Below are 24,345 nucleotides of genomic sequence, written 5' to 3' on the forward strand. Positions count from 1 at the left end.
TATACAGAGAAAAAATTAGGAAGGCAAAAGCCCAGCTGGAACTCAACCTGGCCATTAATATAAGGGACAACAAAAAAAGCTTTTGTAAATACGTCAACAAAAAGAGAGTCAGGGAGAATCTCCATCCCTTCCTGGATGAGGGGGGAAACATTGCGACCAAGGACGAGGAGAAGGCTGAGATACTGAATGCCTTCTTTGCCTCCGTCTTCAATAGTTGGACCAGCTACCCCCTTGGGTGTTCGGCCTCCTGGGCTGGAAGATAAGGATGGAGAGCAGAACAACCCCCCCATAGTCCAGGAGGAAGTAGTTAAGGATTTGCTTATGCACCTGGACACGCATAAGTCTATGGGGCCGGATGGAATTCACCCAAGGGTACTCAGGGAGCTGGCGGGAGAGCTCACCAAGCCTCTCTCCATTATCATCAACAATCCTGGTCAACAGGAGAGGTACCAGATGACTGGAGGGTGGCTAGTGTGACGCCCATCTACAAGAAGGGCCGGAAGGAGGATCCGGGAAACTATAGGCCTGTCAGCCTGACCTCGGTACCGGGAAAGATCATGGAGAGGATCACCTTGAGTGAGCTCTCATGGCAAGTGCAGGGCAGCCGAGGGATCAGGGCCAGCCAGCATGGGTTTATGAGAGGAAGGTCCTGCTTAACCAACTTGATCTCTTTCTATGACCACATGACCCGCCTTCTCGATGCGGGGAAGGCTGTGGACGTTGTCTACCTGGACCTTACAAAGGTAAGGCCTTTGACACCGTCCCCCACAGCGTTCTCCTGGAGAAGCTGGCGAATCATGGCATAGACAAGTGTACTCTTCACTGAGTAAAAAACTGGCTGGATGGCCGTGCCCAGGGAGTTGTAATTGATGGGGTGAAATCCAGTTGGCGGCTGGTCACCAGTGGTGTCCCTCAGGGCTCAGTTTTGGGGCCAGTCTTGTTTAATGTCTTTACTGATGATCAAGATAAGGGGACTGAGTGCACCCTGAGCAAGTTTGCAGATGACACCAAACTAGGTGGGAGTGTTGATCTGCTTGAGGGTCGGAAGACTCTACAGAGGGATCTGGACAGGTTGGCTCAATGGCCCAAGGCCAATGGGATGAGGTTTAATAAGGCCAAGTGCCAGGTCCTGCATTTTGGTCACAACAACCCCAGGCAACGCTACAGGCTTGGGGAAGAGCGGCTGGAAAGCTGCCCAGCAGAAAAGGACCTGGGGGTGTTGGTGGACAGCCGGCTGAACATGAGCCAGCAGTGTGCCCAGGTGGCCAAGAAGGCCAACAGCATCCTGGCCTGTATCAGGAACAGTGTGGCCAGCAGTAGGGAAGTGATGGTGCCTCTGTACTGGGCACTGGTGAGGCCTCACCTTGAGTGCTGTGTCCAGTTCTGGGCCCCTCACTACAGGAAGGACACGGAGCTGCTGGACCGTGTCCAGAGGAGAGCCACCAAGCTGGTGGGGGGGTCTAGAGAACAACTCATACGAGGAGAGGCTGAGGGAACTGGGCATGTTTAGTTTGGAGAAGAGGAGGCTGAGGGGAGACCTCATTGCCCTCTACAACTCCCTGAAAGGAGGTTGTACAGAGGTGGGTGTTGGCCTCTTCTCCCAAGGGAATAATGACAGGACCAGAGGAAATGGTCTGAAGTTGCGGCAGGGGAGGTTTAGATGAGATATTAGGAAGCACTACTTTACTGAGAGGGTGGTCAGGCACTGGCACAGCCTGCCCAGGGAGGTGGTGGAGTCGCCATCCCTGGAGGGATTTAAGAAACTTGTAGGCATGGCACTTCAGGGCATGCTCTAGTGCCCGAGATTGTTGGTTTGCGTCTGTTTGTGGCTGGGGTGGTGTGTGTGTTTTGTGGGGTTTTTCAGTTGTTTTTTGTGTTGTGTGGGGGTTTTTTTGTGGTTGGACTCGATCTCGAAGGTCCCTTCCAACCATGAAGATTCTGTGATTCTTTATTCTGTTCCTTTTCCCCATGTTATCAGATTAATTAGTGCAATAGCTATTTTTGATATATATTGATATCACTAAGTGCTAGAGTTAAACCTGATTTCAGAGAATAGTATTTGAGTCTACCTACAGCTTTATTTTGTGTGTTCATTTTGCTTATTTTGAACACGGCACCTAGCAATTGTTGTTTAATCTGCATTCAGTATTAATAATGATGGAAATACAGGATTTAATCTTAAAAATAAGCTATTTTTACATAAACATCATAAGTGCTGATAAGAACCTGATGTATTTCTGTAAATAGACCTTTTAAACAGGCTGCTCAGTGTAGCGGGTGTGTAACCATATATCTGTTGAGTAGCTAAGCTGTCAGGTAGAAGTTGCTATAATGGCATGGGTGTAAGGAGAAAGGACTGAACTAAATCCGTTTCACAAATTAAATGAAAAGACATGGACACGATTTTTGTTCAGGTGGCTGTTTTACAGGAAAACCAAGCTCTCAAGCAATGGATTTTTGTGTATATTGCAGGTAAAACTTGGCAGTTATGTTGTCATTTGACTATCTATTTTATCTCATCACAAGGATATATTAACAGTAAACTTGATAGCTTATGGTTGTAACCTTGGAGAAGGCTTATTCCTTATGAGAAGGATGTCTGGATTTATGCTGCAAGGGAGATGTTACCTGGAAATGCTGCCTAAACACAATACTAGAGTTGAAAATACGATAATCCTTTTTAAGCTGTTTAAGGTGCTAAGGAAACTTGGGTAATAAATTCTGTCAGTGACATTCTTTACAAGTCCCTGGTGCTTCATAGAGCTGTTATAGTCTGATAAAGTAGAGCATCTGATTCTTCAACAGAAGAAATTAAAATAACCTGGCTTAATTGATTTTCTATTTATGTATTGTAGGCTGCTTTCTGGCTAGGAAGTTTTGCTGTAGTCTCTTAAGGGGGTGGCAGAAAACGAGCATGAGGATTCAATTTTGTTAATTTTAATCTTAAATCTTATTCTGACAAAGATATGTTTAGATAAATTTTTGGGGAGTTATTGTTTTTGCTGGTCTTCCAGAAAGACTTCTCAATGTTATTTTTTTTTCCTAATGATTCTAGTATATTAACAACTTGTTCCTTTAGTAATCTCTCTTGCTGTGATTCTGGATTGTCATTGACACACAAAATTACACCGAGTAAAATTTGATTCTTGTATTGAAATGAGTCTTTAGTACTGGTGTGAGATTTCTTGCTTAATTGCAGTTTTCCAGTATGTTTTGAATGTGCAGAAAATAGGAGGATAAAGCAGTTTTTCTGCAGATGTATATATTTTATCAAGATAGGATCATCACCCATGGGTGTGTTAATCTTGTGGTCTTGCTACCTTTTTCTCACTTACCTCTCTCTCTACCTCTTTCAATCCTTTCTGCACAGTTTGCTTACTTCAGACAACGAAAAACAAAAAGTGACATCACGCAGTCGCAGAAAAAGACGGCGAAGAGGAAGGGCTCGTCTGTCCACACACATGACGTTCCGAAGGAAGAGTATGCACTAGCGGCCCAAGATGTTGGTAAGGGTATAGAGAGTAAAGCTGAAGACACCAGCCTACTAGAGAAAACCACAGAGACAGAGGTAAATCTTAGTATTTCTTGTTTCACTTCACTCCATCTGCAGATAACAAGTATTCAAGGTGGTTGTTTTACTTAATTGGGTATTAGGTCTCTGGCAGTGTGAACTAGCTGCCATTGAAAAGTAAGTGAAGTGATGTATTTTCACTTGTAGTAATTAACTCTCTTACTAAGTCATGTAAATAACTGGAAAAAAAAAAAATCTCCATTATATGGACTGGACAGCTGGTATTGTCAAGGAGCTGTCTACTGTTAGCCAACTGAGATCTTTCACCTTTCACTGCCATGAACTTCTTTTTGGGCAGACTTCTGGTTATGTGGCTGTGACTCCAAGAGATGCCAAGTCCAGACTGAGAGGCGTAGCAGATGAGCAAAACTATCAGGACCTTATAATGCACAGCATTAGTTTGGTTTTGTATCACTTTGCTGGCTCAAATGTGCTTCATGTTTTCTGAAAAAAATATAATTTGTTCCAGCATGCTCTTAGTAGCCATTGTAAAGCCAGCATAGATATTACATTCTCTGACAAATTTGTTTAAAATATTACTCTGCTTGTGCCTGTTATATTTCAGTGTATTTGTACTGGTGATCGTCTAGAAGTAGCCCTGTAGTCATGTCAATAAACATAGAAACAGACCATGTACTGGCCTGCCTGAATTAAGCAGTTGCTTTCTTGCTTTAGGTCCCAAGCAAGACTTTCATTTTTATATCAGCTGTGGATTAGACAGTCATGTGACACTTTCTCTTTCTTTCTGTCTGGTAATAAAAGCAGGCAAAACATAGAACAACTTGCTTCAGAAGTAGTTGACTAAAGCTTTCACAAGCCTCAAGCTACAGCACAACTCTCTGGCTACAAAAAACTGTATCTGTCTTGGTTCTGGGAGTTTTAGAAAATAGTTTCCCAGCGCATTTCAGCATGTTGTCTATGCAAAGACTTGTGAGTTTTGGGGAGGCAGCGCCCTCTGCATAAAAAGCATCTCTCCAGGTGTTCATGTGTTTTCAAAACATACAACAGTAGGATCAAACTAGTGTATTTACAAGCCTGAAATAATGGAGCGTATAATTTGCATGTGTTATCCTGCTTTCTGTTGTGAGGGTAGTGCTTTCAGGACATTGTAAACATAATGTTAGCATTGCAAAGGCTTTTATGAAGCTACATGCCAAGCTGTCTGCACTAAGAAAGAAGCATACAGTGTTTTGTCACTCGGCCATAGCATTGTTGGTAGTTAAGTTACATTGTTAAGTATTAGTACTTATTAATATATTAATAATTAATATATTAATATTAACAGCATACACTACAGCGTAATTAATATTGTTAAGTATTAATACTTAATACATTCATGTGAACTTAAATTAAAAAACAAACAAAAATCACTTACTGCTTCTAAACAGCTTCTGTTAAAATAGCTGGTTTGTAAAGCAAATGGAATTGCTTTCTAGCTTATGTGGAGAGTGTGCCAGTAGTCATTGGAAACTACTTCATGCAGATTCAAAATACAGGGAGGGTTATGGGCTTCCTTTTCTAAATAGTGCTACAGTCATCTTTGTCTTGTGAATTTAGTGAGAGGTAAATATTTTTCAAGATATCAAGGTATATTAAGTATATGCGTCAGAAAATAGTACTGCTTTCGTAATTACCTGAATTATTTTAGCATGTTTGTCACATAATCTCCAGTCAGTTAGTTACTAATACTTAGTAGTGGATTAAAGAGTGTTCAACTGTATTTGCAAGTCACAAAAGCAGAAGACGGAACATTGAATCTCAATGGTGAGACTTAGCCCTAAATTTTTGAGCAAGCTTTCATGATAATTTTTCTTCCATTTATTTCATTCGTTTGACCATGGATGACCAGCTGAGTTTAGCATTAAAGTCAGTCTCTCTCTCTCTCTCTCTCTCTCTCTCTCACTGGTATGCTGTCTCACAATGTGGACATTTCTTGCTCATGTGCTTAAGATGTTTCCAAAATAATTCAGCTTTTCCTTATGTATCTTTAAAATGGCTATGATTTAGTGTTTGTTTTATTTGTTTTCTTGCCAGGGCTGTGCTGACTTTTCCAACTGGGATGCGCTGAATGATCATGCGGCTGAAGTAAGTGTGAAGGAATGTATCTTTAGTAACAGGTGCTGATATATATGTGAAAGAAAAGTATCATAATTGGTTACTAAAATGATATAGTTATTGAGCATTGTTATCAAATGCGATAAGTTATGTGATTTCACTGTTTTACAGTCTAAACCAGGTACTTACGTGTACATACATGTACTGGCTGTGAAATTGGTTGTTAAGAGAATTGGTTTTAGTGAAATAGTGGACCTTGTCCAGAGTAATTTAAATGATGCTTTTAATTGAAAAGTAGGCTCAATCTTTGTTTCATACTTTAGAAAAAATAAAGTATTTAAAATACAAGATACAATTCTCACAGAGGAGATGGTAACAGTATTGCCCCGAAGACACCACAGGATTGACTGGAGCAGCTTCTGTCTTTGTAGGTTTTTTTTGTTTTGCTTTTAAAGGCCACAGAAACTCAGAGTACGTTGAATATTTATTTGCAATAGCTGCTTACACTTGAATTTAATGTTAAGTAAAGAAGTTTATATTATTATTTTTCTTATGGATGGACTGTTTTCCAGTCAGCACAGATGTGTGTAAAAGCTTTATATAATTTTTGTAGTATTCTCCCTCTGCCCACTTGTAAGTTGGAATGTATTTTAAATCCCAACATGTGTGAAAATGGCACATTGCCCCAGTTTGGTGCTGTAGAATCGCAAGACTCTTCTCCCTAATTCACTTTTGCATCTTAAAGTATTATATAAAAATACATTATCTATGAAATTTTTTTATTTGAAATTTTTAAGAATTAAGTACTTTGTATATAATGCTTCTATTAAATACTAAGTCCCAATGTTGAATTACTTTTAAACTAGAATATACCCCAAATTTAAACTTGAATTTATAGTCAGAGTAATCACAAAAAAGATGTGGTATATTGTTTTGGTGAGTAAATATATTTTTGGGTTTTTTCTATGAAGAAAGCTTCGATAAATCCTGCTGCAGAATATAGTGAGCTTGATGTTAAGATGTGTCAGATGAGAATAGCTGAGTTAGAGAACAGACTTCTGGAGAAGCAGGAAGAAGCTGAAAGGCTCACCACACAGATGGACGAGCTACAGGAACAACTTACCCAACAAAGTGACTCTATGCAAAGTCAGGTATGTTTCATGGAATTGGGGGATAATACTATTGTAATCCGAAAAATATTTAGGAGACAAAACTCAAAATAAGTAGTTTTTTGTTGAAAAGTACTAATATGTGCGGTGTAAATCAGTACTTACGTTTTCCATTTACCAATCTCCAGGACTTCATATTGCTTGAATCAAGTGAGAGTGAAATTAAATTTGAAAAGCTTCTTTTTTTAGAGAGCTTTTATGAAATGCATAGTTGATTTCTTCTGCTGATGAAAGTATAGTTAATCATATGTTGAGGTAGAGGCTCAATGTAAAAGCTTATATTTTTATAAATACAGACTTTAAATAAATATATATATTATATATCAAGGTCATGCTGAAAGATGGTGGACACCCTACCCCACCCTGAAGTATTGTTCAAACTGTTGAAAAAGAAGTACTTACTGAAATGTCAATACTTCTGTGAATATGCCCGAAAACCACTTTGTAGATGCAGCTAGGCCAGCTTTTCAAAAATTCACACAGGATGGCAGACACCACTGCCACCATCACCCCCAGAGGCTTTTTGAATATTTGTAAATACTTGTGGCTTTTTGATTTGGGGATGGGTTTCTTTGTATGGGCAAATGGTTAAGCAGGATAAGTTAAACTTTATTAAACTGACATGTACTTTCCCCTCTCCCAAAATATTAAAAAAATATTTTGAATTCTCTTTCTCTAGCATTTCTATGTAAAAGTAAATTATCAGGTGCTTCTGAAGAATAGTTACTTCCCCCTTTACATGTTGGTTTTTCTCCTTTTAAGACTGGGAAACAAAGACATTTCCTGTTGGTGAGAAATAAATTGAAAAGGTTGATGTGATTAACATAAAATAGGCTTAATGTTTCCCATCTCACTAGCTTTCCCTCACATGGCTGAAAAGAAGAACTGACAGATAGGAGACAATTTAGGGGGTATTAAATATTCATTATATCCTGTAGAAAACTTGATTGCTTTTACATCAATAAGAGTTATAACATTTTTTTAAGTAAAAATATTTCATTACTGGTATTCTGTCATTTTTTTTTTTTTTAAAGTCTCTTTTGATTGGCTTTGTAATCTCTTTTGAGATCTGTGGCAGGTTCCTCTTTCATCACCCCTGCCATCATGTTTGAATACAAACATTTCTGGTCCTTTGGTACAAGTTTGTTAAAACTTAAGTGTAACTATAGACTCAACAGTTTTGCTTTAAGATAACTTACTGTTATATGTTAAGAATATTTTAATTTTAAAAGTGCGTTTCTTGTAGGAAGCTACTGTTCAAGAGCAGAATGAAGTCATCAGGAAACTAACAAGCTGCCTTCAACAAGCAAAACAGGATCAGGATGACCTACAGGAGGCGGCTTCACATGTAGTTGCTCAGGTCCATGATTTACAACTCCAGTTACATCAGGTTTTCGTTTCCTTTTTCCTATCCATTTTTTGTTTCCTTATAAAGAGAGTAAGAACATGTTTGGAATATGAATGTAAAAGCATATTGAGCTTATCATAGCTCTTCATAGTTCAGTTTGCAATGCAGCAGTGAAAATGATTTGAGGGTGGGGCAGAGCTTTCTCCAGTTGCTAGGGAGAAGTTCTGGAGACATCCTTATATTTTCTGCTTACTTGCTCGTGTAATGTTTGGGAGGTCATTACACTTCTTTGTCCATCAGTATAGCCCCTTCTAGGGAATTTTACCCCATGCTGTTAGTGGTTTGGATCTATACACAGCCATCACTAATGATATGGGCTTACATGTGATCAGTTAGTGTTGCCTTTGCCAAAGAAAGCTCTCTGTGTATGCGTGGGCAAGTGTAACAGCTCAGCTGTTATACAGAAAGTTGCTATGTTGAGGTAGTATGACTTGGCGCAAAGAAAGAGATTTAAAATAACCTGAAGAAGGTTGATACAGTTCCTATGACACACAGGAACCTGTTTAAGTGCAACAAGTTGATCATGGATCTAACCCCTGGGTAATGAGAGATACTACAACCTTTCATCTACTTTACTTTTTTTTTTAAAAAAAAAAAACTTTATTCTTTTTTGGTGATACTCAGTGTTCTGGTGGCTATTCTCTCTAAACACCTGTGTGTTTGTTATCTTGGGAGCCTTGTAGTATATGCAAAAGAGTAATATTTACATTTACTTACCATTTCAGGCTTGCAAGATAAGAATTAAACTAGGAGGGATTACATGTCTTAAATGTCTGGATAGGAAGGGGGTTTAAAAAAAAATTAAAACCTGTGATTTACTGAAGCCCAGGGATTATCCTGAAGGAGTTGTTTGTGCCCTGGAAAATAAATCCTGTGCTAAATGAAATTTTGGAAAAGAAAAAAAACCACTGCTTTCTATGTACAATTCTGATTGCTACTAACAAAATATATGATAATAGTGAAAAGTACTCCACAGATGATTGTTGGGATTAAGCCATTGAAATAAAATGATAAAGCCTCTAGCACTTCGGGCATATTCTAAATAAGGCTAGTAATATGATGCGAGTTGTTTGTTGGAAACATGTCAACTTTGATAACAGATGAAAGTACTGATACTGTCTTAAATATTATCATCTTGTTTTTAGCAAAGTCTTTAGAAAAAGGTTTTAAAAATTAATAAAACGTTTTATTTTACCCCCGGTAGGGGCAAATGTTTTCTTTTTATTTGGAGGGAGATGGAGCGAAAAGAAAAACCTTTAGTATTGAGTTGTAAACCCTTTGTAGAGAAGACTGGTTTTGTTCATTGTGCTCTTACCAGTATGTCCAGTCTGTTGGAAGTCCTGCTTTGTTTTGGAGGCTTCATACAGATGAATTATCTAACGTTTATATCTTTAAGTAATAGCATCTAAAGCATGACAAGCATTGTGTGACTTCTTAGCGAGTTTCTTATTCATTAAGAATGAACAACATGGGCTAAACCTGTAGTAAATGAATATTTTATGTGTACAGTAAGGCTAATGTATGAGTTATTCTGATATAAACTTTCTTCTGACTGTGAGTACCTTTATGTGTCCAGGTTAATGAGACGCTGAGGAATAAAAGCTCTGGGAAAAACAAAGTATTAGAAGCCCAGTGGCGGATGTCCGTGTTTCAGAACCGTCTCAGAGAGCAAAATGCACGTTTGGAGATGCTGTGTCAGAAAGCACATGACCTAGAAGTACAGCTTGAGCCTTCTCTAAAGGTAAAAACCATTCAAAGTGCCTTTATAATTATGAGTTCTAGGTAGTTAGGTTTTTGTTGTGATTGTGCAAGCCAAGGTGGTACTTTCTGGAGGAAGAGCCTGTAATGAACATTTAATTTGTGCTTAAAGTAACATTCATGCCTCAGGACTGAAATAACACTTTAGTATGAAAATAAAAATCTATTCTTCTGAAGGTAGGGATATTCAGCTAAGCCAAAATAGCTGATCACAATTTAAAATATTTTTTTTTTTGCGTGTGAAATGGTGATGGAGTCTCCTTCTCTGGAGACATTCAAAACCCGCCTGCCGTTGTTGTTGAGATGGACAAACGACACTGACAGCAATCTTCAGAAGTTCAAGCAGTAACAGTCCACCTTTATTAGCACACGTATATTCTTATATATTCTTTCTTAACACATGTGTTCTTTTACTATTGGTTACATATTGTTATAACAATATATCATTGGTTGTCTCTTGCAAAACATCAAAACTACTCCTTATCTTGTCAGTCCCCAGCTGGTACCTAAAAGTTGTTTTACTTCTCAGGATGTTTTCTACTCCCTTCTTTCTCAAGGATATACTTTAATCTCTGCAAGGTCAACTCCTGACTCCATTCCCACAATCAAGGGTTCCACGGACCCGCCGCAGTCCCCCACAATTCCCCCTTTTTGTATTTGTGCCAAAAATATCGCCCTCATCGTCCGCTGCAGGGCCCTTTGCAGCAAGGAGATGACACACATGGCAACATTAATAGCACAACTACAACAATCAGTAAAATAACTAATCCTGTTCTTACTACTGACAACAGTCCCTATCCACTAAACAATCTGTTCAACCAATCCCATCCATTGTCAACTTGCAGCTTTTGTACTCGTTCCTTTAACAACTGTATGCTTTTATGAATTGATTCAGAGTGATCTGACAAGTTCATGCAACATATTCCATCAATATCCTCGCATCCATGTCCTTGAGCTAATAACAAAAAATCTATCGCCGCTCTATTTTGTAATGTAGCATGCCTAACTGAGTCTACATCTAATAGTAAATTGCTTAATGCCGCAGAGGTTGCATTCGTTTGCTTTGCTAGCCAGCATCCTAACTTATTCAAGGTACTTAACGCTTTGGCAGCAGCTGCTCCTGATACAAACATGGAGGTTGCCCATATTTCACCCTTATTCCAAAAAGTGACTTGGTCATCACAGTCTTCATTGTAAGCATGGAGGCTCCTCTTAGCTTTTTTATAATAGCGATGTTGGTAAATCATGGACGTATTAGGAGTTAACAATGTTAAGCGTCCGAAACTGCATGGTCCTCCTTTTATGTGAGAAGGTATGGCTCCCCAGGCTCGATCTCCACATATCAGGAATATCCCCGGGGGTAGAGCCAAAGGGACATTTGAGGATCGAGAAATATTTGGGGAGGTAAAGTTACACCATACACTTGAATTTCTGTAAATTGACATACTTGAATTTACCACCCATGCCAGGGATTGATTCTTTCCTGTATAATTGAAATACAGACAATAGTCCATTTTTATAGATCCCAAAAGTTCAAGCTCTTGAGGTTCCAAAGGCACTTTAGGCAAATAAGGCACCCATGCGTCCCATGTATTAACCAACGACTCGTTCTGAAAAGTTGCCCGTGCTTCATGCGGTACCGGCCACTTGTCCACTGGAACACCAACGAGGCACATAGTAAATGGATTCTCTGGTGATGTAGTGGCCAGATATATGGAATCTTGGCCAGTCATGTTGGCTAGAGTGATCCATACGTTGGTCCTTGTCTGCGTTGGCATCCAAAATGCGTTGACTACGGCACACATCATGAGGAAGATAACACAGGCTTCACATTCCGTGCAGGCATCCATTGCGGCCCATGATCTGTGGAAACACAAGCATAACCTCTTCCCCAGGTTAATAGATCATACGGACCCATCCATTGACCCGTATGTAGATCCCGCACTAAAACCTTTGCCCCTGGACCCACCCCCTCCTGAGTTACCAGGGAATTGAAATGGCGAAGGATGGGTGGTGTTGGGGTCAGAGAATCATCAGAAACCTGTAAAAAATTTAAAACATACGTAGCTTTAGCCAATCGTGCATCAGGTGGTTCACCCAGCATTCCCCCTTTTTGTTTTTGGAGGAAGTGCTTGAGTGTACCGTGGGCTCGTTCTACAATGCTTTGTCCTGTGGGAGAATGGGGAATTCCAGTAACATGGGATATCCCCCAAAGCTGCAAAAATAATGCGACTTTCTGAGACACGTAAGCTGGGCCATTGTCTGTCTTAACTTGTTGGGGAACGCCTAAAATGGAAAATGCACGTTGCCAATGGTGGATGACATCACGTGCAGATTCCCCAGTATGAGCAGTGGCAACAAGAGCTGATGAAAAAGTATCTACAGAGACATGCACATATTTCAAACGCCCAAATTCGGGTACGTGCGTAACATCGGTCTGCCAGATCTGCAAGGCACGGAGGCCATGAGGGTTGGTGCCATAGTAAATACGGACATGTTGCTGCATGTCCTGATTGTCAGGGCCATCAATAGCACGCGCCTCAGAATTGGAAATATGAAATTGGCGTTTCAGGGCCCGATAGCCCTGATGGTAAAAGCGATGTGAAGCTATTGCCTGTTGTTTAATATCGGGAACAGGTCCTAATGCCACTGCGGACACCAAAGCATCTGCTTTTGCATTTCCTTCCACTATAAAACCCGGTAACGTAGTGTGACTTTTAATATGCATGACATAATATTCATAGTGACGTTTCTGAATTTCTAACCATAATAGCTTCAGAACCCCAAACAGCATTTCATTAGACACATGCCCTAACACAGCTTTATCCAATCGTTGTACCAGTCCAGCCACATAAGCAGAATCCGTTATGATGTTTACTGGGCCAGGGAAGTTTTGAAACACCATGGCCATCGCCCTAAGTTCAACCACTTGTGGTGAGCCTTCTTGATGTTCAATTTTATGCCGCCATTGTGGTCCGTCTTTCCAAATGATGGCCGCTTTTCCGGTTTTCCCTGATCCATCCGTAAACACCGTGGGTCCCTCTACTGCATCCAATTGACTCAATTGTTTCTGACCAAATCTCACCTGACTTCCTAGTTTGACCAATGGATGTGAGGGCAAATGATAACTTATTTGCCCTGTATAGTTCATCATGGCTGCTTGTAAAGCAGAGCTGTTGGCCATGCACCATTCAAAATAATCACTCTGCACTGGGAGTACAATTTTTTTTGGGTCTCTCGCCATTAATTCCATACAGCGTGTCCTGATTTTTATTATTACTTGAGCCACCAGCTCAAAAAGGCCAGGGGCTGTCTTTTTTGTTTTATTTGGCAAGAAAACCCATTCCCAAAACATGTAGAGAATCATCCCGCTTCTCATGCCATTGTGCAATCATGGCAAAGGGTACCAACTGATCAATCAAAATGATTGCCTGGACAGGCACTGTCAGTTCAATTCTCCATACATGTTTGCTACTAATTGCTCGCTCAATGTCTGCAATTGATTTTTGTGCACCTACCGTCAAGGTGCGTGGGGCAGAAATATCTGTGTCTCCTTGCAGTAGTTCAAATAACGGTTGCAATTTAGAAGAAGGAATCCCCACGTAGGGTCGAATCCAATTATACAGATCATTTGCGGTCGTTTCTCCAACACTGTCTGAGTCCAGAAAACAAGTGGTTTTCCTGTTGATCCAAATCCGCCATCACCGCGAACAACCTGTTCAGTCCTGGGGACACAACTCATAAATGGCACAAGTTGAGCTAAGCGTGTTCCTTTTTCTATTGTTACCGGTGGGGTTGCTGTTGATACCATAGCACAAATTTGTCCTGTAAAATCGGCGTCAATAACTCCAACATGCACCATGAGTCCTTGTAGGGTGGTACTTGATCTTCCTATTAGTAAAGCACTCAGTCCCCTACCAATTGGTCCCCAGGCATCTAAGGGCACTTTGTGCACCCCTTGAGTCATTATAGTCACTGTGTGGGCGGTGGATACATCCATCCCGGCTGATCCACTGGTTTTCCCTGATAGCTTGTCACAGAGGGTTGCGTCTGCACTGACCCTAGAAATGGGTTGCCAGGATTGTAGGGCGTTTGCGTACGGGGCATTTGTGTCTGCACGTGCCCCTTCGCGCTCTTCTTGCCATTTCCCGGCTGCAGTGGTTGGCCATTAAGGTGATATTTAGAGTGACATTGCTTAGCAACATGTCCAACCCTTCCACACCTATAGCAATTCATTTCTGCTGTGTCTCCCACCATATTGACGTTTCCCGAGCCAGTTCCTCCCGTTTTTTCCTTGGGGCATTCAGCTTTTACATGACCTGTTTGACCACCGCCATAGCATTTTTGGCCCTGTACTCGCATGGCTGCCATTGCGGCAGCGAGTGCAGTCATTTTATGCTCCACAGATCCAACCTTGGCACAAGCAGTAATCATTGCCTCTAAGGTTGGGTCTCCTGGTAATGCCTCAATTATTTTTTGACAGTCCGCATTAGCATTGTCGTGAGCCAGTTGTTTCACTAACATTTCATGGAGGCACGCATCAAACACTTGACGTTCAACAGCAGCTTGTAACTTTTCAACAAAGGAGAGAAATGGCTCTCGAGTGCCTTGTTTAATGGTGGTATATTTTTGTTTTGGTTCTGCCAATTCTGCAGTGCGAATTATTGCCTCGATGCCTATATTTTTTACTTGTTCAAGCACCAAGGGGGGCCACTGCGCTTGATGCTGTGGGTTATTGAATTGCCCAGCACCCATTAAAACATCAGCACCATTGCCATAGCGAGGATCACCCTGCGGAAACTGCAGATTCGCTACGGCCTGCGCCTCAGCCCTTTGCTGCCAAATATTTCGAAACACTGCAAGCTGCACAGGTTGAAAAATGATCTGAGCAATATGAGTAATATCATAAGGGGTCATAGCTTCCATTGACAATAATCGTATCAGTTGCATTACTGCAGGGGAGTTGGGGCCATACTGGGCGGTGGCCTTTTGTAAATCCTGAATCACCTTCCAGGAATAAGTAGCATGCTCATGAGGCTCCCCTGCAGCTGGGTCATGATACACCACGGGAAATGCTGCAGGCCCAGCAGCCTCAACATTCGAAGGTTCATCAGTGGTGAGGGGAACGGATATATTCTCTGATAAATCCCAGTCGCCCAACTCCATAGCTTTAGCTTTGACCTTCTTCCAGAATCGCACAGGATTTCGCGGTCTAACCGTAATCGAGGCTGGAGGTAAATCCCAAGTACGAGGGTATTTTGGTCTACACTCTGCCCCCCCTTGCTCGGAACGTTTTACTGGCGCAGGGGTGTGCAAAGGGGGACCCGGATTCTCAGGGACTACCTCCTCAAGCTCATTTTGCCCTGTCATAGGATCATCCTGATCAACATTAATGTCCGAATCCTCTGGCAGAGGTGGATACAAAAAGGGGTTAAGCGACGGCCGCACCTCTTGCTCTTCCGCAATCGGCACTGGTGGAGCAGAGGGTTGCACACACTCTCCTGACTTAGATACAGGGAGTCCCTCCTGCGCCCACACATATCCCCAATCTGCCACTTGTTTATGCGAGTCTCTTGCCACTTCTATCTGTTCTCGGGGCAGCACATACTTATACTTTTTTCCTTCGGAAAGCCGCAGCCCCCCCCCCATCAGCACCCCCCCCCCGTCTTCTTTCTTGGTAACAGGGGGTTTTAGGACCGGGGGTTTTGGGACCGCAGATGGCTCCGTCCCTCCTTTTAAGTCCGGCCTGAAAGGATCAGGCGACTCATTTTTTCCCGCCGTCTCCGCCTGCTCCCTCTGCTCTTTAAACCCTTTTAAAGTCTCTAGTAGCAAACGCCACGTTGTTAGTAGTTCAGTCGCTTCTTTGGAGCCTCTCGTAGCACCATCAAACAATTTATCGCCCAAGTCTTTCCATTGTGATACACTAAACGCTGTGACAGTGGTAACTTCAATGCCTTGTCTTTTGCCCCAGAGCAACATTTTCCGTAAAGTCAACTCGGGGAGGTCCATGCCTCGCTGTTTCAAAAGCAACTGCCACATAGAGAGTATGATACCCTCTTCTTTGGACAAGTTCCCTCCCATGTTCCCAGTAGCTCACCTCTCCAGGTGTCTTATTCACGATCCGGATCAATCAGCAGCTCTCCCCGCCGCTCTCAGCTATACTGGGCTCCGTCTCCACGGCTATCTCCAGCCATTTTTTTTCCTATGCAGAATCACGTCGGGGTCACCAGATGTCGTTGTTGTTGAGACGGACAAACGACACGGACAGCAATCTTCAGAAGTTCAAGCAGTAACAGTCCACCTTTATTAGCACACGTATATTCTTATATATTCTTTCTTAACACATGTGTTCTTTTACTATTGGTTACATATTGTTATAACAATATATCATTGGTTGTCTCTTGCAAAACATCAAAACTACTCCTTATCTTGTCAGTCCCCAGCTGGTACCTAAAAGTTGTTTTACTTCTCAGGATGTTTTCTACTCCCTTCTTTCTCAAGGATATACTTTAATCTCTGCAAGGTCAACTCCTGACTCCATTCCCACAATCAAGGGTTCCACGGACCCGCCGCAGTCCCCCACACCCTCCTGGACAAGTTTCTGTGCAACCTGCTCTGGGCAGACCTGCTTTGGCAGGGGGTTGGACTAGATGATCTCCAGAGGTCCCTTCCAACCCCATGTGAGTGAGTGAGTCTGTGAGTGTCTGTGATTGAGAGTGTGTGATTGAGAGTGATTCTGTGAGTGTGTGAGTGTGTGATTGAGAGTGATTCTGATTCTGAGTGATTCTGTGTGATTCTGTGATAGTGATTATGGGATTCTGTGATAGTGATTGTGAGTGATTCTGTGATAGTGATTGTGTGATTGTGAGTGATTCTGTGATTGTGATTCTGAGTGATTCTGAGATTGTGATTGTGTGATTCTGTGTGATTGTGAGTGATTCTGTGATTGTGATTGTGAGTGGTTCTGTGATTGTGATTGTGTGATTATGAGTGGTTCTGTGATTGTGATTCTGTGATTGTGAGTGTGTGATAGTGTGACATTGTGATAGTGTGATATTGTGATAGTGTGATTGAGAGTGATATTGTGATTCTGTGATTGTGATTCTGTGATTGTGAGTGATTCTGTGATAGTGATTGAGTGATTCTGTGATTTGAGTGATAGTGAGTGATTGAGTGATAGTGATTCTGTGATTCTGAGATAGTGATTCTGTGATAGTGATTGAGTGATTCTGTGATAGTGATAGTGATTCTGTGATTCTGTGACAGTGATACTGTGATTCTGTGATAGTGAGTGATTCTGTGACAGTGATTCTGTGATTCTGTGAAAGTGAGTGATTCTGTGATTCTGTGATTGTGAGTGATTCTGTGATTGAGTGATTCTGTGATTGAGTGATTCTGTGATTGAGTGATAGTGAGTGATTGAGTGATAGTGATTCTGTGTGATTCTGTGTGATTCTGTGATTGTGATTCTGTGACTGTGATTGAGTGATTCTGTGATTCTGTGACAGTGATATTGTGATTCTGTGATAGTGAGTGATTCTGTGACAGTGAGTGATTCTGTGACAGTGATTCTGTGATTCTGTGATTGTGAGTGATTCTGTGATTGTGAGTGATTCCGTGATTGTGAGTGATTCTGTGATTCTGTGATTGTGAGTCATTCTGTGATTCTGTGATCGTGAGTCATTCTGTGATTGTGAGTGATTCTGTGATTCTGTGATAGTGATTCTGTGATTGTGAGTGATTCTGTGATAGTGATTCTGTGATTCTGTGGTAGTGATTCTGTGATTGTGTGAGTGATTCTGTGATTGTGTGAATCTGATTCTGTGATTCTGAGTGATTCTGTGATTCTGTGATAGTGATTCTGTGATTCTGTGATAGTGTGGTTCTGTGATTCTGTGACAGTGATTCTATGATTCTGTGATTGTGAGTGATTCTGTGATTGTGAGTGATTCTGTGATTCTGTGAGTGATTCTGTGATTCTGTGATTGTGATTTAGTGATTCTGTGATTCTGTGAGTGATTCTGTGATTGTGAGTGATTGAGTGATTCTGTGATTGTGATTCTGTGATTGTGATTTAGTGATTCTGTGACTGTGATTTAGTGATTCTGTGATAGCGATTCTGTGATAGAGATTCTGTGATAGCGATTCTGAGTGATTCTGTGATTGTGAGTGATTCTGTGATTCTGTGGTTGTGATTCTGTGATTGTTTCTGTGATTGTGAGTGATTCTGTGATTCTGTGATTGTGATTCTGTGATTGTGATTCTGTGATAGTGAGTGATTCTGTGATAGTGAGTGATTCTGTGGTTGTGAGTGATTCTGTGATTGTGAGTGATTGTGATTGTGATTCTGTGTTTGTGAGTGATGTGATTGTGAGTGATTCTGTGTTTGTGAGTGATGTTGTGATTGTGAGTGATGTTGTGATTGTGAGTGATGTTGTGATTGTGAGTGATGTGATGTTGTGATTCTGTGTTTGTGAGTGATGTTGTGATGTTGTGATTCTGTGTTTGTGAGTGATGTGATTTGATTCTGTGATGTGATTCTGTGTTTGTGAGTGATTCTGTGATGTAGTGATTCTGTGATGTAGTGATTCTGTGATGTGATTCTGTGATGTAGCGATTCTGTGATGTAGCGATTCTGTGATGTTGTGATTCTGTGTTTGTGAGTGATGCTGTGATTCTGTGTTTGTGAGTGATGCTGTGATGCTGTGTGAGTGATTCTGTGATTCTGTGTGAGTGATTCTTTTCTCGCTCTTTAAAATATGCTTATTTATTGAAACTACTCCATCAGTTTCTGTTGCAGAAGGTTGATCTTTAACTCTGTTATTAAACTGTTATATAAAATTAAGAACTTTCCATCAGAAGCAGGTCCATCTGGTGTTTATAGAACGGAGGCATGTGGGTACGTAACTGACAGAGCTTTGCAGTGGGGTGAAGGTTCTTGGATATGTTGTGTAAGCACATAGCAATGCAGTTGTATGTGAACTTGAAACACCTAGATGAGAGTAAAAGTTAACTGTATCTGTAATCACGTTAGTTTCACATACAAAACAAAGTGAAGAGCTTTGGTGGAAACATTTTGATGTAATCATTCCAGAAACAAGCACTATGAGTAAAGAAACTGAGTTAAAAACACAGAAGAGGTACTTTTTTTTTTATAATATGTATTTCAAATTTGGTGATAACTCTGCTATAGAGGCATGGTCGTGAAAAAAGTTGTCTTTAGGAACAAGTTTATAGGGATTGTGATTAATAACATACATTAAAGAACAGCTTAAAAGGTCTGATTTCCTTTAAGCACATAACGAGCAATGCTATAGCTAGAAGCCTTAAACTTCGAAGTGAGTCAGATGAGTCAAAATTTGGCATGGCTGTCTTGTTGGCCTACTCCTGCCTGCAGGAGCTGTTTTCTCTGTGCAAATGGATGTGAGATGGAGAGATATCGGTAGCTCTGATGATATTTATTTATTTTTTTAAATTAAAATACCTGAAATTTGAGACAGCTGCTATTTTCTTTCTCTCTGGAGTCAGTGGCGTACTATTTGTTATTGCTTAGGCAATTTGATGTTTGTTATCACGTTTGGAGAGTCTCAGTAGTATTTGCCACTTTCAAGGATGTCCTTAAAAATCTTGTTGCCTAGGCCAATGATACACCCTGCACTTAAAGGTAAATATTATTTTTGAAGACAAATTGAAAGCATGAGGCTTAAGGAAATTAAAACATGTCATATTTCAATGGTGTATTTCATCTGTAATATTTTCTTTTTAAGAATACCAAAAATAAAGAAAATCTGCTTGCCGAAGTGGATGGGGATGTGAAAGGTACAATGCAACAGTTATACAAAAGCATAGAAGAAAAAGAACAACATATTAAAATACTTCAAGGTCTACTGACATCAGAAAGATTTAACTTGACTATACTGCAACGTACCCTTTCTCTCCAGGACTCAGAAATAAAACAATTGAAAACTGAAATAGCTTTATCCAAAAAGAAAGAACAGCAACGTATTGAAGAACTGAAAATCAGTCATGAGAAGGATATTTGCAGACAGTTGGAGAACTTGAGGGCTGAGCTGGAGAAGTGCAACAGAAGAGAGATTGCAGAAGCCAAGCAGGTATATGAAGAAGAAATTATTTTAAAATATAAGAATGAACTTGAACAGTTAAAAAAAGAACTCTGTGCTCTGAATTCTGAAGAACACATTCAGAGCTTGAATGGCATAATAATTGACTTAAATAATAGTCTTCGCGAGTCTGAAATTAATAAAGAAAATTTGAGAAAGAAACTTGAAAACCAACAGGAAGACTTCCAGAGAGAAAAGTCTGAAATTGAGACTAAATACAAGGATTTAATTGATGGCCTTAAGTCCCAACTTTCTGACACACAAGAGCAGGTCAAGGAAGCCCAGCGATATAAAAAAGAAAAACAGTCCTTGAATGAAGAGATTCAGAAACTGAATTCTTTCATACAGGAATTAAATGAAAAGCAACTTTATGAGGCTGAAAAAAGTATAGATGCAAGGCAAAAGCATGACGAAGAGACTATCTCCAATAAAAAGCTAGTGAAATTGAGGAAAAAACAGATTTTACCAGAGGTACTGCAGTTGCAGAGAGCAGAGTGTGAGGAGATGTGGAATAAACTGCACGAGTTCGAAGGTGAAGGTGAGCTACTTCATGAAGAACTAGAGTTCCAGCATGACTTGGAAGTAGACTCCTCAAGGGATCAATTAGAAGAAATTAAGAATTCAAAGATCACAGAGAAAAATGAAAGAAGTGAAGGAGAAAACCTGTCTGAAGAACACTTGTCAGAATTAGGCCTTTGCAGTGGTGATGAAGGCATATTGGCTAAATATCTCCTCTCCATGGACAGACCAGAAGAGTCGTATGCATCCAGCACTTCTGAAGGTTATGCCATTGAAGAAGGTGGATACAGTAGATACAGGTTAGACAGTAGTGTGCTTCTAGAACCCAGCAGAGATTTTATACCTCCTCTATTAAACTTTGGCCTTGGTGAGGAAACACATCCTAGTGCTTTGGCTCAAGAGACTTTTGAAGAGACTGAGGTGGGAACAGAGGCCTTTGTTTCATTTTTGCCAGATAGCTTTCTGCAGCAAAACAGACTAAGTGACCATGATGACATAAAGGATGATGAGACAACTTGTTTAGTAGAGAGATGTGTGAAGCTAACTGAGGAGCTAAATGAGAAGGAATCAGCCTTGAAGAAATCTTATCTGGAGACCCAAGAAGCTGTTGGAAAATGGGAAAAAGTAATGACTGAGCTATCTCACACACGTGTGGAACTGGATGAGGAATGTGAAGCACAAATCTATGGTGAAAATGAAGTTCTTCAAAAAACAGAGAAGGAGAAGGAACTTGAAAACAAAATGTTTCTGCTAAAGCAGCAGGGGGAGGATGGAGGCCAGCCTTACTGTGCTGCAGAGCCTTTAACACAAGCATCAAAATCTTCTACCTGGCAAGAAATGGTAAAAGACCTGCAGGAAGAAAGAGAAATGTTGATAGTGCAGCTGCAAACTCGGGAGAAATTAGTGAAAGACGTTCAAGAGCAGGAAACAGCTTCTGATTCTGTAACAAGTGAAGTACGGTCTCTCTTTGGATGTCAGTTAGCTGCTTTGCGAAGTCAAAGGGATCAAATGCAAAGTGAGCTTGATGCTCAGAAGGCTAAAAACCAGACAATAACAGAGCTGCTTGGTCAGAAAACCATATCTGAAGAGACATTGCTAAAAGAACAGGAGTTGCTCAAAGCTGATATCTATAATAAAGAACAAAAGTTAGCACTCTTATTGAAGGAAAAAACAGCCTTAGGAGAAAGATTGTCTGAGGTGGAGGAGGATCTAATAAAGACAGAAAAAGCACTAGCAGAGAATGCTAGCATCATTGAGGATCTTGAGAAAAACATACATGAACTGAATGCTGAAGTGAAAAACCTCAAAGATATACAGGAGCGAGAGAGACTGGGATATGAGGACAGATTAAATTTCAACAACCTAGAAATTCATAAACTTAATGCTGAAATAAAGGCCAAAAGTATCGAATACAGTGAGAAAAAAAGCCAGTTGACTGAAGAAATAGACCATTTGAAGAAGGTTTGTTTGGAGCTTGAGACTCGCTTGCAGGAGTCCTTTCAGTCTGCACAAGCTGCGCAGGATGCACAATCTGAGATGGTGAAACAGTACAAAGAGGAAATTGGTAAAATGGAGACTCAACACCTTGCCAAAATAGCCAAAGTGAGTTTGACACACAAGAAAGAGGTAGGAAACCCTGATAATGGCAGGAGCCTTTGTATTTCAGAACGCTTAAGGTAGTAATTGCAAATGTTTGTATGTTTCTTCTCAGATAGAAGAATTAAATGCTGAAATAAAACATAAAGTAGAAAACCAGCAGAAGTTGGAAGAAGAGAGAAAGGAACAGATTGCTTTAATAAAAAAGGTAAATGCTATAATTCGGTTTCTTTCAGAAAAATTAACTCTTTTGTGTTGTTTGTCATTTAAGCAGTATAAATATTTTAGAAATGCAAAAATCTATTGTTTTTTCCATGGTGTCTTTGATGCGAGGTCAGGAGGAAGACAGAATTCTGGCTCAGTAATTCATTAAGGGGCTCCCTAACCGTATTTTGAAGACAGCTATTTCTCTGCAGGTACATGAGCGAGAGCATGATCGTGAAATCTCTGAACTGATTACTAAACATGAAGAGGAAATGGAGAAGCTCCGTGCTGAACTAAATAAAGAACAGCAGTGCCTGTTGGATGAACTTCGTCAGCAAATGGCAGCCACACACAAAGCAGAGATTGAGCAAGCTCAGCTCCAATTGCAGGTAAAATAAAACCAGTAATTGCTGTAGTTGTTACCTGGCTATTGCAAAGAGAAAGCTCCTTGATTTTTGTGCATACTATGTGTGCTCTTATATGTAATGCTGCAATTGAAGAATTGGAAGTGTTCCCTTGGTGGGTAGTAGTAGATATTTTCTACAGGAGTTCTCCATGACCCTCACTGCAATTGTATTTTAATTTTGAAGAAAACTGGTTGCTTAAATTGATGGGTTTAAAAAAAACAAAACGCCACAACACCAAATCCAAACTTTTTCATTTTTCACGTCTTGATCAGTTTAACGAAAATTAATTAATTAAAAATTAGTTATAAAGTGTATAAAAATAATAAAACCCTCCCACTCTTTAATTTTCCCACTAATGTAATTAGGAATGCTTTTGTGCTAAACTTAAGTATGTAAACCTGACTTTTTCCTCTAAATATTTACTGGTTTTTTGAATGCTTCCACTAAATGCAAAATGGAAATAGAAAGAATACGTCTAGTGTTAGGTCTAATTTCAAGATGTTGGGAAACATTGTAAATGTTTAGTTTATTTAAGAATTGAAGTGTGTGTTTGGTCTATTTTAGCTGCCATTTCTAACTGTTGGATATTCCTCACTTTTTTTTTATTTAATGAGGCATGGTGAATTTTATTTCCGTGTTTCCAATCCCCCTTCAGAATTTTGCTTTTTAACGAATCATAACCAATAGCAAATATGAGTAACTTTTTTAATAGGCAGTAAAAGGTTGGGGTGAGCTTGTGTTCTGCTCTGATGTTGTGAGGAAGTGGACAGATGCAAGGTATTTGGTAGGAAATGAAGTTAAGAGACAGGTAAGGAAAGCCTTTTACTTTGCACTGAAAACATTATGCAAATGTCATTGTAATGGAAGTCAGCTAATTTTCAGGGTTCTATCGCTGCCATGAAGAAACACTCTCCAAGTACAGAAAGGCAAAACTTAGATGTGTTTAAGTTGAAAGCAGTTGAAACTGATCCCGAAAAAAGTGAACACATTTCATTACAGGGGAGGAGAAAACCCTTTTTCTTCTTCATTACAGACACTGCACAGCCTTGAATTGGAAGCTTTACGCCTAAGCTTAAATAATATGCACACCTCCCAGCTTGAACTTACACAGTCTAACTTGAGAAGAGAAAAGGAAACTGCCCTTGTGGAACTACGGGAGATGCTCAATGATAAGCGTGCTCAAGAGGTAGCAATTCTGCAAAGTCGCTATCAGCTGGAGCTGGACAAGATTAAAGAACAGTGTCTGAAGGAAAAAGAAGACCTTGAGTCAAATTATCAGCAAGAGCTAGGTATTAAAATTTGGGAATAATGGTCTGGATTGAAACCCCATCTGTATTCTTTTTTTTCTTTTCCTTCATGGGTTCCTGTCCTGGTGTAGAGCTGGTCTTTTGAATGATAGTTGGTGCTGCCTTGAATAGGGACAGAGCTAGACTGGCACATGCAAGAGTGCACGTCTCATATATGAGAATGAAGTTGTCCAGTCTTAAGTTTAATTTTTCTTCAACTACATGGGTGTTTTGCTGCTATTTCTGTAAAA

At 40.3% G+C, this 24,345-nt stretch overlaps 1 protein-coding gene across 1 annotated transcript in view; it reads left to right on the forward strand.

Annotated features, from left to right (window-relative positions):
* The window catches only part of PCNT (pericentrin), a 125,930-nt gene that overhangs the window by 7,505 nt on the left and 94,080 nt on the right, over positions 1 to 24,345 (forward strand). Inside the window, exons 2-10 of the mRNA XM_074145920.1 lie at positions 3,371 to 3,568; positions 5,606 to 5,656; positions 6,598 to 6,777; positions 8,042 to 8,185; positions 9,780 to 9,944; positions 19,729 to 22,227; positions 22,313 to 22,405; positions 22,614 to 22,790; positions 23,842 to 24,097. Of these exons, the coding sequence (XP_074002021.1) occupies positions 3,371 to 3,568; positions 5,606 to 5,656; positions 6,598 to 6,777; positions 8,042 to 8,185; positions 9,780 to 9,944; positions 19,729 to 22,227; positions 22,313 to 22,405; positions 22,614 to 22,790; positions 23,842 to 24,097 (3,763 nt within the window). The remainder of the gene's footprint in view (positions 1 to 3,370; positions 3,569 to 5,605; positions 5,657 to 6,597; positions 6,778 to 8,041; positions 8,186 to 9,779; positions 9,945 to 19,728; positions 22,228 to 22,312; positions 22,406 to 22,613; positions 22,791 to 23,841; positions 24,098 to 24,345) is intronic.

Source organism: Numenius arquata, chromosome 3 (genome assembly GCF_964106895.1).
Source record: "Numenius arquata chromosome 3, bNumArq3.hap1.1, whole genome shotgun sequence".
Classification (NCBI taxonomy): Eukaryota; Metazoa; Chordata; class Aves; order Charadriiformes; family Scolopacidae; genus Numenius; species Numenius arquata.